This window comes from Monosiga brevicollis, genomic scaffold (assembly GCF_000002865.3).
Source record: "Monosiga brevicollis MX1 MONBRscaffold_34 genomic scaffold, whole genome shotgun sequence".
Classification (NCBI taxonomy): domain Eukaryota; class Choanoflagellata; order Craspedida; family Salpingoecidae; genus Monosiga; species Monosiga brevicollis.
In genome coordinates, this window is record NW_001865071.1 from 333,478 (window position 1) to 351,287 (window position 17,810).

At 55.2% G+C, this 17,810-nt stretch overlaps 6 protein-coding genes across 6 annotated transcripts; 3 read left to right on the plus strand and 3 right to left on the minus strand.

Moving 5' to 3' along the window:
- Window positions 1–68: 68 nt before the first annotated feature.
- MONBRDRAFT_29438 (uncharacterized protein) lies at window positions 69–2,534 on the minus strand (the record flags this gene model as incomplete). Its single annotated transcript, XM_001749892.1, has 6 exons — window positions 69–164; window positions 243–530; window positions 767–1,226; window positions 1,319–1,500; window positions 1,678–2,220; window positions 2,451–2,534. 6 exons carry the CDS (start codon window positions 2,532–2,534, stop codon window positions 69–71), a joined length of 1,653 nt encoding a protein of 550 aa, XP_001749944.1.
- A 252-nt stretch (window positions 2,535–2,786) lies between these two features.
- Window positions 2,787–3,293, plus strand: MONBRDRAFT_29439 (uncharacterized protein; the record flags this gene model as incomplete). Its single annotated transcript, XM_001749840.1, has 1 exon — window positions 2,787–3,293. One exon carries the CDS (start codon window positions 2,787–2,789, stop codon window positions 3,291–3,293), a length of 507 nt encoding a protein of 168 aa, XP_001749892.1.
- Window positions 3,294–3,681: 388 nt separating this feature from the next.
- Window positions 3,682–4,161, plus strand: MONBRDRAFT_12060 (uncharacterized protein; the record flags this gene model as incomplete). Its single annotated transcript, XM_001749841.1, has 1 exon — window positions 3,682–4,161. One exon carries the CDS (start codon window positions 3,682–3,684, stop codon window positions 4,159–4,161), a length of 480 nt encoding a protein of 159 aa, XP_001749893.1.
- A 489-nt stretch (window positions 4,162–4,650) lies between these two features.
- On the minus strand, window positions 4,651–8,102 carry MONBRDRAFT_38944 (uncharacterized protein; the record flags this gene model as incomplete). Its single annotated transcript, XM_001749893.1, has 6 exons — window positions 4,651–5,403; window positions 5,496–5,637; window positions 5,776–6,088; window positions 6,179–6,323; window positions 6,480–6,996; window positions 8,068–8,102. 6 exons carry the CDS (start codon window positions 8,100–8,102, stop codon window positions 4,921–4,923), a joined length of 1,635 nt encoding a protein of 544 aa, XP_001749945.1. The 3' UTR covers window positions 4,651–4,920.
- A 705-nt stretch (window positions 8,103–8,807) lies between these two features.
- On the plus strand, window positions 8,808–11,427 carry MONBRDRAFT_12062 (uncharacterized protein; the record flags this gene model as incomplete). Its single annotated transcript, XM_001749842.1, has 9 exons — window positions 8,808–8,816; window positions 8,945–9,535; window positions 9,642–9,872; window positions 10,018–10,134; window positions 10,229–10,447; window positions 10,544–10,642; window positions 10,724–10,828; window positions 10,959–11,129; window positions 11,257–11,427. 9 exons carry the CDS (start codon window positions 8,808–8,810, stop codon window positions 11,425–11,427), a joined length of 1,713 nt encoding a protein of 570 aa, XP_001749894.1.
- Window positions 11,428–11,649: 222 nt separating this feature from the next.
- Window positions 11,650–16,950, minus strand: MONBRDRAFT_34351 (uncharacterized protein; the record flags this gene model as incomplete). The annotated part of the gene is made up of 17 exons (XM_001749894.1): window positions 11,650–11,838; window positions 11,959–12,028; window positions 12,138–13,374; window positions 13,498–13,671; window positions 13,802–13,891; window positions 13,971–14,093; window positions 14,194–14,335; window positions 14,461–14,542; window positions 14,639–14,758; window positions 14,880–14,974; window positions 15,071–15,129; window positions 15,308–15,435; window positions 15,562–15,779; window positions 15,936–16,059; window positions 16,253–16,332; window positions 16,548–16,702; window positions 16,810–16,950. The coding sequence occupies 17 exons, from the start codon at window positions 16,948–16,950 to the stop codon at window positions 11,772–11,774; spliced, it is 3,105 nt and encodes a 1,034-aa protein (XP_001749946.1). The 3' UTR covers window positions 11,650–11,771.
- Window positions 16,951–17,810: the final 860 nt, after the last annotated feature.

A 17,810-nucleotide genomic window follows, 5' to 3' on the forward strand; every position in this document is an offset into this window, starting at 1 on the left:
AAAATTGGGTTGAGACGATGGCAGAACAAACAGGCGGCGGGAAGAGGTAAATAATATTCTAAGACTAATCAAACCTCGGAGACATCAACCACAAAGTTTGTCGAGTTTTCACCCTCGGAAGAGGTTGCCGAGGCCGAGTCCAAATCCAGCTCATCAATCCGTGCCTGTTTGCACCAGCATCCGGTGAGAAGAGGGAGGCATGCCTGGTGAAAAGTGAACACCCGCGTCATCTTCCGCCGTACCTCGGCCTTGGTGGTGCCAATGCGAATGCAACCGCGATAAAAATGGGTCTGAAAGAGGGCCAGATCATCGTCGTCATCCACCCCATTTTGTGTCGTTTGTGCACCCACGTATGCCGCTGCCAAGCTGGGCACGTTGACAGAACTGCCACCTCCACCGATGCCACGATTGGGCGGGTTTAAAAAGGAGTTGACGCTCTGGGATCGGAGGTCGCCGTTGGACAAGTGAAGCCTATTGCCAAGCAGCATCAGACGATGCATCAGGGCCTTCCAGACCATGGCAGGCATGTCCTGTGTACAAGGCAATCACGCAAACACGCCTTTACGCACCCATTGAGGACTCCCGTGCTGGCGCTGTCGAGCTATCAGTGTGGTGCACAGACAAGAACAAGATACAGCAGGCATGTACGCAGGATGAGAGCGAGTCTTTTCGGCAGTCATTTGGCGTCCACGCCGCTTCCTGCCCCTTACGACTGGCCTGCACTGCGAGCCGACAAGCGGCGGATGGGGCGTGGCAATCATCCTACCGGCTCTGGTGTTGGCGCACTGCTGCCCTTGAGAGCCATGGAGAGGGCCGTTTGATGACTGTCGTCGGATTCGCCCAGTGTAAACATGAGGTGGACGGGCAGATGACAGGCTTGACCGGCCAGGGCAGTAATCACATTTGTCTGCTGGGGGTGAGCTGGGAGCTGGGGCGGCGTGGCGTGCTGGAGCAAAACGTAGGACGTGCGTCCAGCACCGGGCACTTTGGCCTGCGCCTCCATCTCGAGTGCATCGCTGTCCCCCAGTTCAGACGCACGCCGCGACGACCGCCGTGTGTCGTGGTGTGTACAGGGCTGGATCAAGTGCGCCCGCTCCTCGGGATCTAAAAGCATGTTGCGCAAAAGGCGAGGCTCTTGCGCCAGCGCGATTTGCTGTGGCTGCAACCTGGTGCCAATGGAGTGTGGCACATCCTTGCCCACCGACTGTCGAAACACGTCGTGATATCTAACCACCGCACGCACGACCAAAATCAGAGACAGGCCCGTACATGTGATGCACGCTGGCACGCCGTCTATGAGTGGCACCGCAGCACGTACTGTCGCAAGATGGGATGCTTGCAGGCCGAGTCGGTTCCCGTGTTATCAAAGCCCAGATCACCAGCCAAGATTTGAAACCCAACCACCTCGTGCTCCATGACATGGGTATCATGCCGAAAGTCTGCCACGTGCTTCTCAAGCTGATCCAGGAGCCCGGCCTTTTCTTTGCGTGACATGTTCATCTACATCATGCACCCCAATCAACACCAGGGAGCAGACGGGTCAAAGCGAGACTGCACCGGCCGGTTCAAGAACGGTTTGGTTTGGAAGCGCCAACTTTTTGTTTGGTGTGACCTTTATGGCTTTCAACAGCCAAGCAACACCCCGAAGGCCGGCAAGCGGGAGCGGGGCGAACACACCTTCAGATGCGTGAGATGGATGTAAGCCACGGTGCGGCGATGGCCGACACGTGTGCGGCGCTTTTTGGAAAGGAAGATTTTAGCTTGCAGCACACCCTGGGATCGGCCATGGCGGCCAAGCGGTGCGCGTGCAAACTCCACGTAGCGCGCAGCCATGATTGGGTACTTTGAGGCCAGCATGAGGCCTGATCCCATGACCAGGCGACCTTTTCGAAAGACCCACACCCCTGGATCGCCGAGAATGTAGGGGAAGTGGATGTTGAGGGCATGCTGTAGGCGGTCATAGGCGTTGTGATCATGTACGCCTTGAAAGCAGACGAAATCTGCAGTGGGAAAGTGCATGAGGGTGTTTTGGATGGGCATTTCGCGATGCAGCTCCTTGTTGGCCGTGGTGTGTATGGCAGACATGATGCGCACAGCCGAATGGCGAGCGCGCTCCAGGGTGTGGCGCAGGCCGTAGCGCTTGGCCACACTCTCTGGCAAGAGGGTTAAGTTGGCTGAAACGACGTTCCATTCCGTCTTGTGCGTCGGCCGTGTCACGCGCTATGTGCAGCAGGGCCATGTGAAATTCAGCGCGATGCTTCAACGTTGAAAGATGACAAGCGACCAAGAGTAAAGAGTCAAGTGGAGCGAGGGCCGGAGGATCAGGCCAGAGGCAGGTGTACAAGCAAGTGGGCCTTGCGGCTCGTCATCCGTCAGCCCCTGGCGTCCCCTGGCTCGGGCGGCATGCGCGTCGGGTTTCTTCACGTTCAAGAGTGCAAAAGGTGGCTTACCTCAGAGGCGGTCGAAAAAACAAAGTCACGACGGCCATAGTGTGCCAGCACGTACAAGGGAAGGCCGACCACCAGACAGGGCATGGTGGCGAGAAGGAGGATGATCCAAGGCACAAGCAAAAGGCGCCGGGCACCCACTTGTTCCCCGGGCGCAGTGCGCAAGAGAGCCCGAATATTGTTGTAGCTCATAATGGTCAAGTACATGAGGGCCCACCCGAAGTGATACAGGGTATAGAGCCACCAATTCGAAAAGGGCAGCTCGACAGGCACGTCCCAACCCGGGCCCTCATCATCGGGCGTGTACGGCATGGCGCCGGCACAGCCCTCTCTTTAACAATGCCCCCACAAGCCCAACAGCATGAAGATCTCACACCCACATACACGCACCCACTCACTCACCCGCGAGCGCCTTCCTCCCCCCTGCCCCCGCCCCCGCCGCTTTGCAACGCGCCCAGCACCTCCCCGAAGCCCCCCTCCTCAGCTTTCAACGACCTCCTCTCCTCTCTCTCTCTCTCTCTCTCTCTCTCTCTCTCTCTCTCTCTCTCTCTCTCTGTAGCAACAGGAAATGATGACTTTTGTCTGACATCGTGTCCTGATGTGCCTTGCTTGCCCCCGTGTGTGCATGTGCTCTCTCTTTGTGCTCTCTCTTTGTGCTCTCTCTCTCTCTCTCTCTCTCTCTCTCTCTCTCTCTCTGCTCTCTCTCTCTCTCTCTCTGCTCTACTTTTTTTTTTCCGGGTTCGCGAGAGCGGCAGCGGCAAAGGAGAAAAGCAGGTGGCAGTGGACGGTGGTTGTGACGGCGGGAGCAAAAGGGGTTCTGCTGCCAACAGCGGCAGCAGCGAGTGAACAAGCCGACTGGGCTGGGTGCGGGCCACTTTGTCTTGGGTTGCGACCAGGCACCACTGAGGTGGGGACCGATCTCAAAGGCCTCGTGTGTGTGTGTGTGTGTGTGTCCCATGGCCCTCGCGTGCGCTTGGCCCACGACGACACCATCGCACGACCGCGTCTCCTCCTTTTGCTCGCTTGCCTTTGCGTTGGGATTGAAGTGTACCGACGAAAAGACCTGGCTCGCCCGCTGCTCGCCCTGCGCGCATCTGATCGGCTTGGATTGGTCTTTCATCGGCAATCACCAGCCAGTGTCAACCCCCACGGCTGAGCCCTCGCCTTGAGAGATCATTGCACGCCGCGGGTACGAGAGGCTGGCCGAGTGGCCAGCTTGTTGAGTAGCCTAGCAATGCACGCGTCGGCATGGGACCAGCTGCGGCAACGCCGAGCAGGCTTTACGCTCTGGAATCTCTCCCTCTTTCTCGTGGCCTCGATGCTTCAGAGCCCAAGCCTCTTGGCCATCAGCTTTGCATCCAGCCTCGGCGTCATCACCTCGTTTCACCTCGGCTGGATTCAGGACACCACTGGTGTGGCCCGGCTCATCAAGCGCAATGGCTTGCCCACGGGTCTTGTCTTTCACTTCTACAACTTTATCATGCACATTCTCCCGCCCATCGTGGTGGCGCTCAACCTATACTACAAGGGCTGGCCCTGCCGCACCCACCACGGCCTCATTGCCGCCATCTTCCACTTGACTTGGGGTTTGATCGAATCACGTGGCCATCTCCTTCTCGATGACATTTACGTGGACATGGACCCCTTCCACTGGCATCAAATGTGGCTCTGTGGCTTGATCTTTGAGGTCTGGGTTGCCCCGGCGCTCTTCTAACCGTACAACCCCGGTTGTCATCGCCGTGACGTTCCTTTCGCGAGCCCGTTTCAACTTCTTCTGGCCCTTGGCGACCTCCTCTCCACCTGCCTCTTCCTTTTCCTTTCTCCTTTGCCTACTGCTCCATCCGTCCCCACCTGGTCGTTGCTTCGCTGCTTTTTTACTTTCACCCGTGGTGCACCACCTCGCAACCCCCCTGTACCCCTGGTGTATTCCTTCCCACCTTTTGGTCGCGGTTGCTTGTTGGACCCTTTGCCTTCTTCAACTGGCTATTGGCTTACGCCATTGTGGGTCTTCCCCACCCACGCTCAAAAAGAGAGCTCGCGCAAAACGTGCAAGCGGCATAACCTTTTTCATCTTCAGAAAAAGACGTGTGCGTCACCTCGCTGTGCGTGCTACCTGAGGTAGTGCTGACGCATATCTTGCCTGGAACGCAAAATTCAATTTCATGAATCCGCTCCCACCAGTGACTTGTTGGCAATGAGCAAAGCCTTTCCACACTCAATTGGGCATTGGTCAAAGCCATTTGCAGTATCACAGTCAAGTCCTGGAACCGCATTAAACATCAAGCATTCGGATCCGAAACAGCTGCCCATCCATCACACATAAAAAAGAAAGAAAAGGAAAGAAAAAAAACTGAGACAACTCGGCAAGAAAACGAACAATTGGGTCAGCGCCAGGCTACAACAAAACAGAACAGAAAAAATGCAACGAGTCGTGTCCCTCAAGGATAGGGGCCGAAACCCGGGGTCCCTGAACTTAATCGTCCTCGCCACGGCGACGCTCGCTGTCGTCATCCTCGTCCTCATCACGACGGCTGGAGCGACGATCATCATCACGCTCGTCCATGCGAGTCGATTCCCGTTCACGGCTGCGCTCGCGCTCACGGTCATCGCGACGATCACGGCCAATCTTGATTTCCACGCGAGCCTCAAGCATGCGCTTGGCTTCGGCGCGTGCCTCCGGGTCATGGCAGAAGATGTAAATGTTCTCATTGGCATGCTGCACGGCCTTGTCGCCGTCTGCGAAGCAGAATGTACCCGTCTCCAGCTCCACCTCGCGCAAGTTGCGGCCATGCGCACCCGTCAAAAAGCCAACGGTCTCAGTCGGAACGACCAAGACAGTAAGGTCATCACGCGTCGTTTCATCGATCTTGACACGCGACGTGCGCTGCAGCAGCAGCCAGGACAGGTAGTCACGAGCACGCTCCCGTTGACTGCGCGAGCCTGCGAAGAAGGCCACCTGGAAGAACCAAATCCAAGATATGTGAGCTCTGTGTGTCTGTCGCCTTCTCACAGGTCACAACCAGACCCAAGCAAGTGCGAGCAACATACGCGGCCAATGTATTCGAGGATGCAGCCCGCTGCAGTTGCCAGCTTGCGACGGGTCGCGCCGCGCTTGCCCAAAGCATACGAGTAGTCGCTCTCGCCCAGCACCATGGTCTCAACGCCAAAATCACCGTTGTAGTCATCGTACCTGTCATGGGCACAGTCAGCACGATTTTAGGGTGGATGATGATGAAATCAAAGAAAAACAGAAGAAAAAAAAGAAAAAAAAAAAAAAAAAAGGCGAGAAGCTTAACCCCGCGTGAGTTGAAGCAAAAAAAATACACACCAGCTCATTTCGGCACGTGGGGTGGTGCCATCCAAGAAAAAGCCAGGTGACTTGAATTCAACAGCCGAGAGAACCTTCAGCTCGGCACCACAGCGGGCACGGGGGGTACCAAAGATGGCAAGTTTCTCTGTGTCCTTGGGTGAATGAGGATCCTCGCCCTTGTCCTTTGCAAAAAACATGAGCGTGCCCCACTCGTCCTCAATCGTGCGCAATGCAATGCCGCCACGACCCGTCACGTAGGCCACGCACTCCTTGGGCACGTCCACAGCAGTCAGATCCTCCCGGTCCTCGGCAAAGTCAATGTGAACAACACCTGCGAAAGAGACAAGGCCCGATCAGAAAAAAACTAACAGCTGACCGTACACTGTCCCACGCGTTGGCCAAGAACCCGCAGTTTGCGCACCATGGCGCTGCTTCAGCACAAGTTGCACATATTCCAATGCACGTCGGCAGTTTGTAGGCTTGCCACTAAACTCGAGACGGCCCTCATTGAACATGTCCATGCGGCAGTTGGCAGCGCGGGCAATCTTGCGCTTGGTGGAGCCACCCTGCAAAAAAATCATGTCCAAGTATACAACGAGTGCAAAAACCAGAGCGAGGCAAGTCAGGCAAGTCATGGATGCAGGCGTGTATGGTACATATGGCGATGTGGCTTGAATCCATAGCAAGAAACTAGAGACCGTGTTGGAGCAGGCACAGCTTACCGTGCCAATTACAAAGGCAACCTCGCGATCTTGAAGCTGCAACTCCTCACGGGTGCGATCCTCCGCTGGCATGTCCTTGGGATCGATTTCCCAGTCTTGAGGTGGGCCACGGCGCGGGGGGGCGCGGGGGCGTTCCGGTGAGCGGCGGCGAAAGTCGTCGCGACGTCCACGGTAGTCGTCGCGGCCACCACGATAGCCATCACGGCCGCCACGGTAGTCATCACGACCACCGCGATAATCATCACGACGTCCACCACGATAGTCATCACGACGCTCGGGCGAGCGGCGACGATAGTCGTCACGGCGATCTGGGGAACGGCGCCGATAGTCATCACGGCGATCATCACGGCGGTAGCTATCGCGACGATCATCACGGCGGTCAAAATCACGGCGGTCGTCGCGGCGGTCGTCACGACGATCATCGCGGCGGTCAAAATCACGGCGATCATCACGGCGGTCAAAATCACGGCGCGTGTCCATGTAGCGGTCGTCAAAGGGCTTGCGGTCGCGGTCATCGCTGGAGATCAGGGCGCAGGATAGAGCAAAAGCAAGGGCAAAGATGAGCATGAAAGGGCATGAAGAAAAATTGGTCAAGATGTTGATCAAGACGGGGCGGGTCGGGTTGAGGGCTTTTCAAGTGTTGAGATTCATTCGCGAGTCACGACGTGTCGGCATGCTAGCACGGCTTGATGAAGAATGAATTGAGTGTATGGATGATGCTGCCAGGGCTGAGCTGAGGCTGAGGCTGAGGCTGAGGCTGAGGCTGGGGCTGGGGCTGGGGCTGAGAAAAACGACGGTTCCAAGACGTGTGCACATGCGACGCTCAATAACTGCTGATGAAACTTCTGAGATGAAACTTCTGAAACAACCCTGCACCGCCAGATGATAGACCTCGCCATCTTGCCCTTTCTCTCAGTTGACGAGGGGGGGATAACGACGACTAGATGCTGATGAAGGCCGCCATCTTGACAAGCACGAGCACGAGCACAACCTTGACCACAGTACGAGCATGATGATCACGGACGCCAGGGCAAAAGATGACCAGGCAGGTGTACAAAACAGTAGACAACGTTGATGGGCAAAGAGCGCAATGAACAGCAATAGAGGGCGGAGTGGAGGGGGAAGGGCAAGAAGATAGTGGTCAAAACGATGGCCAGTCGGTTGTTGGCGCCAAGTGTAACAGGAGAGGGCGCCGCAAAGGGCATCAAAGTTGGCGCCAACCCTGGATCGACAACGACGGTGGCTGTTGTGTGTAGCGCCCGTCCAGGCGATGAAGGCGAGAAGGCTGTTCGTGTAGGTGTGATGGTGATGTTGATCGTGGGTTACGAGAAGCCACGGCGTGGACGCGGCCCCACATGATAGCCGCATGCCTCACTTCCCCTCTGTTCCTCACTGTGCCTCCCTCTGCCTTGCACTCGCACTCGCGATCTTGATAAGGTTTGCCATCGTGGTGGGGTGGAGCTCGAGGACCCAGTCGAGCTCGACGAGTGACGATTCGGGCAGCTCAACCTCAACGCATGCCGCTCTTGCCCAATCCCATTGGCCTTGCATGTCGTAGGTGTGTTCAAGCAGAAAAAATAGAGCTTACCGGCCAGGGCGATCGCGGTCTCCACCGTACGACATGATGGCGTTCTTGCCGGAAGCCGTCAAAGAAGGATCAAGGCGGTTAAAAAAAAAAAAAAAGGAAGAGGACGGTCCAGAAAACCGTGGCTTCTTCCTCCTGTCAGCGAGGAAAGTGACCACCAGCCAGAATGATATGAGAAACCCAGTCGAGTGCTGAGAGACATGCCAATTCCAAGGCATTCGCCCCAAACCAAAGCATCCCAGCCCCCATCCGTCATGCCAAGAGCACGAAACCCGAACAACATTCATGCACACAGGTCGAGCCTGCAAAGACAAACACCATGCAAAAGAACACGATCCACCCACACAAGCCCCATCTTTGCGTATCAACCTGGCGCACACAAATGCCTCGCGGCACTGCCGTCGGGCGTGTGATCACTGGCTGCCACACCCGACACCGACCGTTGACCCGCCACTGAGTTTGCTGTCACTCACTCACACACACACACACACACACACACACACACACACACACACACACACACGCAGTCATGTCCGACAGACCTTTTTGTATCAAAAGTGCACTACGTTTGGTCTGTAATTTGATTCACAATTTCATGTCGATCGGTTTCGCGGCAATTTTCAAAATCACATTTTTATTTGTCAGCATTGTGCCGAAGTGAAGAAATTCGCGGAAAAAAAAAAACTTCAAAAACTGTGTTTTTCCTTTTCCTTCTCGACACCAAGCAGCGCGCCCGCGGCGCCATGTCCCAGGTGAATGGGTCTTGTGGTTGTTATCGTTGCGATACCTTGGCTTGGCTTCACTCTCTCAAGTCGATGACTTCTGGATAGATGTGTCGGGCCTCGATTTTGCTCACGAACGCTCGCTTTGTCTCTCACAGACGGCCAGTCCCATGACGCGCAAGCGTGCACATGATGAGGCAGAGCGGGAGGAAAATCTCCAGTTGGAGAATGACACCAATGCATCCAACATCACACGCCATCGCGCAATCAAGCGACCCGCCCCGGCCAAGGACCTGGCCCCCACAATCAACCAGATTGACGATGAGGAATTCAACGCAGAGCCTGAGCTTGTCCTCAGCAGTCTTCGCCCGCTGGATTCGGACGACGAGGACCAGGGCGATGCAAGCGGTGCACCTGCCAACAAGCAGGCAAAACGTTTGAGCACCTCCTCGCAGCGCAGCCTTCGTCGGTTTTCCAGCTTCAAGGAAAAGGCGGCCAGTCTTCTATCCCCGATGCGTCGTTCTGCGCGACGATTCTCGCGCTCGCTCAGCTCCCGGGGCTCCAAGCGAGGGGGCGCACATGGCTATACCACCATGCCCAAAGAGAGCATCTCCTATGACATTGACCCCCGCGCCCTCCACGATCGCAGTCGGAAAAAACCCACGCGCAGCTACAGCACACTCTCGCTCCGCCACGTTCAACTCCCCGATGAAGACGCCGTGACCGAAGCGGAGCGCGAGCGCTTTTTCGTGCGTTAAATTCCTGCTCGGCGAGTGCTTTGACCCTTCCTATGCTGGTCGCCTTTCTCTCACATTGCTTCACATGCTTCATTTGCACACACTCATCTGCTTGCAGATCATCCAAGAGTTGGTGCAGGGCGAGGAGGCGGCATGTACCAACATGTTTCACGTGTACCAGATCTATGACAAGTCAAGTACCGCCTTCAAACTTTTCACCGACGAACAGCGGGATATCATTTTCACCAACTACATGGAGATTCGCCAACTCTCAGAAGACTTGTTGATGCTGCTCAATAATCGACAATCCTCTGCCCTGCCCAACATCGGGCGGGCTCTTATGGCCTGGGTCCGTCAAAACCGCTGAGGACTAAGGGTGCTGGGACTTCTGGGTTTTTTTTTCTTTTTTCTTTTTTCGTTTTTGTGTGTATTGTTCTTCTTTCGGATGTGAAATGAGATTGAAGATCTCACCTTGGCCTTGAACATCTTGATAGCTGCCGATGGCTCGTGGTCCCTATGCCATCTATTGCTCGGGCCAACGCCGCAGTAAGCACCTGCTCCGTGCGCTCAAGCACGACAAGAACCGCGATCAACTCCTCGAGTTTGACAAGGTTTGTGCAGCGCCTGCCCTAGGCAGTTCATATCACAACTCCAAGCTGTCGTGTCGTTGTTGCATGGCTCATCGACGCCGTGTTTGCTCGACAGCTGGCCAGCCGGTGTCACGAAGCACACGGTCGGGAGCTGGACGCGATGCTTGATTTCCCACGCACCCGCATGGCTGGCTACAAGCTCTTTGTTTCCCGCTTGCTCAAGGAAACACCAAAAGACCACCCAGAGTATTCTGATCTCCTGGCTGCTGAGCAGCTATGTCATGAAACTGTGTCTTACATCAACAATGTCACCCGCGACAGCCTTGCCGATCGCGTACGCCCCACTCCCCCTAAACGCTCCTCCACGTGGGCTTGCATGGCCGCTGCTTGATGACACGCATTTGACATTGTGCTTTTTGCTGGCCCGCAGGCGACCGAACTTGCCGAGTCTCTTGACCGTGCTCTACATGCTCCAGACCCCATCATGACTCCACTATTATTCTACTGCACGGGCCAACGTGTGGACAAGGTCGGTGCCTCGTCTGCCAGTGTGTGCGCATTGGTCCGTCCACATCTAATCTGAATTTGCATGCCTGTACTTGACCCATAGGCGCATAAAAGTCATCCTATCAATCTCTACCTCTTTGATACACACATTCTTGCGACCAAATTCAAGTCCAAGGCCGCTGATGCCAAAATGACGCTGGTGGCCAAGGTATGGATGGTTCTCCGTGTGCATGTTTCGGCTCGGAAGCGCTTGGAGCAGCGTATCAACGCTCTTACAAAATGGTTCATGTTTCCGAAGGTCGTTCTCTCACACTCTCTTTTGCTCCAACACCCACCAGCCCATCCCTGTGCTGCACTTGACACCGGTCGATACAACTGGCGATGACGGCACCGATGAGGAGCAGATGCAGTTGGCCATGACGGTGCAAGCGCCCGTGCGCGGTGGATCACTGCGTCGCTCCACGCGCCGCTCAAGCCTCTCCTCGCGTGCCACTGGATTCATTGTCAAGGTATTGCCCTGGTTTGCGTCTCTTCCGAAATAATGGTTTTCACTGGCTTTTTTGAAAAATGCCGTGCCTGCCCTGACTTTTGGCGGCGTTCATGTACTCGCCTGGGTTGGGTTGCTCTGTTCCATAGTTTGATCGGCTGAGCGACAAAATGGACTTTTTGGAAGCCTTTCAGCGCCTCAAGCGCGAGCTGGAGGAGCTCTGCCGTGAGCATGAAGCCGGCCTTGAGGGTGATCACGAAGAAAGCTCAGGCGAAGATCACCAAGAGGCAGCCATTCAAGAAGAAGAAAGCATGGCATAAGCGGTCAAGTATTAAAGGGACAGCCTCGAGCGCCCCCATCCCCACACCATCGCTGCGACTATGAGCTCCCTTCCTCCCCATCTTGATGACTTTCCCCATGTTTGGTGGAGACCCCCTTTACCAGTGCTCGCTATGCTTGCGTGGTGCTGAGTGTGAATATCTCATCTGGCATTGAATACATTGACATGGCGGTGATTTCGTGCATGTCTCGAGTCAAATTTTACTGCACGTTTTGATTTTTGTGTGCTTGCTGCGACGTTGGCCTTAATACGGTGGCCTTTGGTCGGCTGAGCCATGAGCAGAAGCTGATGGGTAGCAGCTTGACCTGACCCAGAAAGTAGCGCTTACTTCTTGGCTGCTGGCTTTTTGCCGCGTTCCGTTTGCTTGACAGAAATTGACTTTTGAAGTTTGCTGCGGGCGAAACAAAACATTCATATTATGATGGCAGCCGACGTGTGTGTGTGCAATTTTTTTTTTTTTTTTTTTTTGCTGACTCGGCTGGAGTATAAACCGATCCACGCATGAACGTACTTGGCTAGCTGAGAGTGGCGTTTCTGTTCAGTGCTTGACCGTTGAGGACCCGATGCAGCACGCAAAACACCTGGCGTGATTGACACATGAGAAGAGGGAGTTGAGGCACACCCTGATTGATTGCTCAAGTCGAAGGCAACAGGTGTAGGGCATTCCACGTGCAACGCACGCACACTTACCATTTTCAATGTATCGTTGCGCTGGCGTGCGAGGGTTGTGTTGTCTTTGAACGCTGGTCACATCGCCATCACCCTCAATGGCCGCCACGAGGTCGTCCAACTCAGTGGCCGGGGCTGCGGGCCGCCCTGATCCTCCAAGTCGATGGCCTGACGTGTTTTTGCCTGACGTGTTCTTGCTCTGAGCTTCCTTGGGGCCCTTGTTCTTGCTCTTGCTCTTGCTCTTACCCTTGCCCTGGCCTTGGCTTTGGCTTTGGCTTGCAGCTGTGTGGCGTGATGTGGCCTTGTTGCCGGCCCGACCTTCACCAGCTGCATGCAGGCTTGCGCTTTCCTCTGTGCGCGCACGCTGGGCAGCCAGTCGTTCAGCTCGCTCACGCAAGACCCGCTGAGCGTCTGTTTCCGGCTCATCTTCATCCTCTTTGGCGGCTGGATTTGTTCTGCCAACGGCCGCATCTGTCTGCGGCGCAGTCGTCTTGACCTGGGCTGGAGTAGCATCAGAGTCGATGACCGACGGTGAGGAGCTCACCGAGGATTCATTCAAGGAATCCTCGCTGTCCTCGAAACTCGGGCTGGCCGTCGCTTGCTCTATTGAAGTTGCTTGCTGCGCGTCACTGGCTAGCTTGGGGGGCGGAGCAGGGTTCAAAAAGAGATCCAGGGCCGCCTGGGTCTTTGCGATCAAAAGCTGACGATGGGCTCGGGTGCCTGTCTTGGGGTCGACCTTGCCCACGTCGCGGCTCATCGTGGCAAACCCATGCTGTTCACAGGCGACGTGAAGCAGGCGGCGTTCATAGCTCGACAGCTTGGTAGATGCCTGCCACACCGCGTGTTGACCCAAGTAGGACTCCACCTTGGGCCAAACGTCGGCTAAAAATGCCTCGTCTGCCGCTGCTGCAGCGGCAGACACAGCTGCTGGATCTCCACGGGATGCCTCAATCTGGCTTCTGTCACGCCGACCCGAGGGGGCCTTAACACCTGCGCTTTGGCTCTGATGCACTATGTCCACACCAGGCAAGTCGGCAAACTCGCGTGCACTGGACACGGAAGCAAACTCAAAGAGGTAATCAGTAAGTGCAGCCAGATGCGTTTCGGCCGAAATGGTGCGGCTGTCGCCGACTAAGAAGCAGTGTCGCCGCGCGCGCGTCACAGCCACATTCATTCGTCGAAAGTCACTCAAAAAGCCAATGTTACAGTCTGGATTGGAGCGCACCATGGAGATGCAGATGGCCTCCTTTTCGCGCCCCTACAAAGCCAAAGCAAACGGCCGTCAGTCTAAACCTGCGCAAAGCTTCGTACTACACGCTGGGCACATGCCCTACACAGATCCGTGATTTTGCGACCAAACACACAATTCGGCACTTCGAACCTGAAAACCATCCACAGAGAGGACCTCAATTTCCGAGGAAAGGCCAGCCTCGCGGAGACGACCGCGGATTGTCTCCACTTGCATGTTGTACGGCGTAATCACGCCAATCTCAGAAGGAGGAACGCCCAGCTCCACGAGCTGCTGCACGTGGTGCACCACAATGGCGGCTTCGGCCTATCCAACGCGTACAAAATACCAGGAGGGAACTGAATAGAGACAACTTGTAGATCAAAAAAAAAAAAAATATCATAATAAAAACAATAAAAATAAGGCTACAAGGCCTTGTGGCCGTTACGTGACGTACCGTGTTGTATTTTGACAGGTCATCTTCCCCCACCGCCTCGTACAGACTGCAACCCGATGTATCAACAAAGTGGAGCGGCACCTCCGTCAGCTGTGTTATGGTGATCGGTGGCGGTTCATGAGCCATGGCGAAGACAGGGCCCAGGCAAAGAGGAGCAACATGGCCAAACCTCATCGGCTTGCACGTTTGGCAGCATGGCAAGAGTGTGGCCCATGACACTGGCATCAGCGCGCAACCGAGACTCGTAAAACTGCGATGATGACCAGCCTTGTATGCATGCGTGCATTCGATACTACCGGACCAGTCACGGAATGCCCGGAGGAAACGATGAGATACTCAAAGCCAATACATCGCCCATTGGGCAAGAAATCGTCCAAACATTCAAAGCGCACCTGTGTATCGAGCATGCAAACTGTTTCCCCGCCGCAGACAGATAGGACACGTTCAAGGAGCGTGTAAGCCAGGCCTTGCTTGGCTGCCTCCTTTGATGTGACTGTTGGAGGTAGCTGCCAGTGATCACCAGCCAAAACCATCCTGTTTGCTCGCGTGAAATAAATAGGCCGGTCACGTCAGATGAAGTGAAGCATCACCAAATCTCAGGCGCATCAAGAAACAATGATGTTTGTGCCGGCCAGACGAGTGTGCACGCAGGCACCTACTTGCGCGCGTGTATGAGCGCACTCCAACATGCCACCTCCAGTGCTTGACCCGCCTCATCCACGATGACCACGTCAAAATGCTCTACAATGCCATGGTGGTCGGTCAGCGCGGCGAGCAGGTTGCATAGCCAAGCGTCAGAGCAACGACCCATTCTGAGTGGGCTGCACAACGCCGCACCTTTGGGCAAATGCTTCAAGGAGCCGCTGGCTGATACGGTGGTTGTGGTGCCCAGTACCACCTGTGCGGCACGAAGGACCTGGGTAATTCCCTTATGCTGGTATTCGCGCAATTCCTTGCCTGCGAGACAGCGCCCCACAAACGAACGTCCATCATTACATGTTCTGCTTGCAATGCGAGCCGGCTGGCTATTCTGGATACTGGGTAAATGCTACGGGCCGGCAATAAAGCGGGTGCCTACGTAAAGTTTTCAGCTCAGCAGCATGGCCCCGCCGTGCACTACGCGGTCCTTTTTGCAGTCCTTTGACGGCTTGGGTAATGTCCTCGCGAATGCCTCTAAGTAAAATGCAACGGGAAAATGGGAAAATGTTGCTTGTCACTTGAGCATTGGGTGTCGTCGAGAGCTTGAGAACACGACGAGCCATGACCTACTGTGTGACTTCAGCTACGTCACTGCGTTCGAGAACGGCATCCAGGGCATGCTCTTGGACCTGCGGCAGCAACCGAGCTGGGTGGCCTAGGCGCACAAGTTTGATGCCCTGCCACCATCACATTGAGACGTTGAGCCTGTTTTTGTTTGTTTCTTGTGAACCCTCACCGCAACCAAAGCCATGGACGCTTGGCGAGGTCATGCGGAATGAGATTGCAGCGACTCAAGAAGCTACAAACCTTGGTTTGGGCCAATTTTAAAGCAATGTTATCAATCGCCATATTGCTGGGGGCTGCGACGAGCACCTTCAGCCCCTGTCGCACGCATTGATGGATGAGCTCGACCACAGTGGTTGTCTTGCCCGTGCCTGGAACAGAGGGAACAAACGAAAGAACCACATCCCCCCGGGGGTGAATGACACGACATGAACCATTTAGAGCAAAGCAACGAGCGTGTAATGGCAAATTTGGCCCTCAAAAGAAGGACTCTTTACCGGGTGGACCGTGGATCAGAGAGATGCCCTGGCTCAAAAGTGCAAAGCGCACGGCTGCACGCTGCGAGTCGTTTAGGCCTGGGTTGACAAATGATAGCTCAGGATCCGAGGGGCGGGGTGTCGCCGATTGAGTAAGTTGCTGGAGATTTTCTTTGTTGTAAAGGCGGGTGGCGTTGAGAGCCCCTGGCCATTCTGGGTCAGTCATCAGATTCAGCGTACTACAACCATCAAAGGTCCGCAGTCATACAAGCATGAAGGGCGGTTGGTGTGAGAAAAAAGAGGCAAGGTTTCAGCGCATGTCACCAGATTCGTTGCACTGGAGAAGAGGAGGTGTTGCTGGCGGGCATCTCTATGTATCTCTAGACTAAACGCACAGCATCATACGGCGATAGGTGACTGTGTTGGAGAGCTTGTAAAGAAGCAAATTGTTTGCCGTTTGAACATCAGCAAAACCATCATCATCTGTGTCTGCTTCAAATGCCACGCGAATCGTGCGCCCTAGCAAGTTCAGAGAACAAGGATGAGGGCCGCGTGGTCGGGGAGACAGCCAAGCTTAATGGCCGGCTGCACACGGTGGTCTTAGTGTGCAGGTAGGACTGCAACCACTCTGTGCAAGGTCAGACAAACGAGGACCGGCCGCTAGTGTTCCGGTCAGTAGAAAATGACTGAGGCTCTGCTTGCAGAGACCTACCATCAACAGCGGTCACGACGCCCGTGGCAAGCGTTTTCTCCGGCTCGTTGGATCGAGCCACGGCTGTCAGATCGCCGGGACTGGAACCAGCAAAGCCGCACGTTGTGTCAATGAGGTGACTCCAAGCCAACAGAAGGCACGGACGTGTGCTTGTGGGACGAGGCATACCTAAACTTATGCGCTGGGAGGCCATTGCTGGTGGGAGGTGATAGCAGCCAGTCAGCACTGGTGGTGTAGATCAACCCAAAGCGTGTTCCGAAGATAGTTGGCTTTCATCTAGCATGCCCACACTGACCGATCATCCGGGGTAGTGGCAGCAGCGCTGCGCCCAAAGCGCACAATGAAGCGGCCATTCATGCCAGTGCGCCCATCCTCCATTGCTAAACGACGCACGACGAGACCGGCTGCCTCGAGTCGCTTGATGTTATCCCGACGCAAGGGCTCCACTGCCTGCCCATAGGGATTTGGCAAATTTGTGCGATACAACGCGACGGGTACCAATGAGCTCTTCCCAAGCTCTTGCACCAGACTAGGGAAAGAGGGCCAACCCGACAAACCTCGGCCTCAGCTTTCTGCTCCATTGCCAACAGGCTGCGCTGCCTCTGGAGCCAGTCGTCCAACGAGGCCACGTCTGACTTGCCCGGGGTTGCCGACCCGGCAGCCCCGCTGCTTGATCGGGAAGGAGCCATTCCAGCCATGATGCCCTCCCTATTCTCTTGCGCTTCGTCCAACGATGCCCTCCCTCCGTCGTTCGTGCTTCAACATCAAAAAAATATAAAAAAAAAAACTGCTTGTGACAACTTTGTGTCTGTCTATGTCTTTGTGTGTCTTGATGTCTTTGGTGATTGATGTCTGATGTCTGGTCTAGGGTTTGGGTGTATCTATGTCTTGGTGTCTTTGTGTCTCTGTGTCTCTGTGTCTCTGTATCCCTGTGTCTCTGTATCTCTGTGTCTCTGTGTCTCTGTGTCTCTGTGTCTCTGTGTCTCTGTGTCTCTGTGTCTCTGTGTCTCTGTGTCTCTGTGTCTCTGTGTCTCTGTGTCTGTGTCTTTGAGTCTCAATGTCTCGGTGTCTCGGTGTCTCGGTGTCTCAGCCAGCCGTTAAGAATGGACGTGCGCTCGGATAGGGATACACATCTGGATGTAGCAAGTGAGATTGTTTCGAATCAATGTCATCGGGGCGCGATGGCCCAAAACGAAGCGCTCAGCGCCACAGAACGAATTAGGCGTTGACAAGCAAATCATTACCATGCAAGCCGCCCAACGCCGCAAGGGCGGCATCAACCAAACCCCAGACCCCGAGCCCCGAAAAGCTGAGGAGCTTGAAAACGCCAAATCCTGCGTTGCCCAAATAGAAGCGATCACCGCCGAATCCACCCAAAAAAAGGCTGGGCAGATGCAGATATCCGTGAGCCAAAAAAAAGGCCGCCGTCAATGAATTCACATGTCAAGCATGGACACCAACGTTCGTACCTGTAGAGAAAAGCGGTGCTTTGATGCCGGCCATCCGACCAGTTGCAAGCCCGATTCTTGGCGTATTGCCGAGAACCTAAAACCAAAAT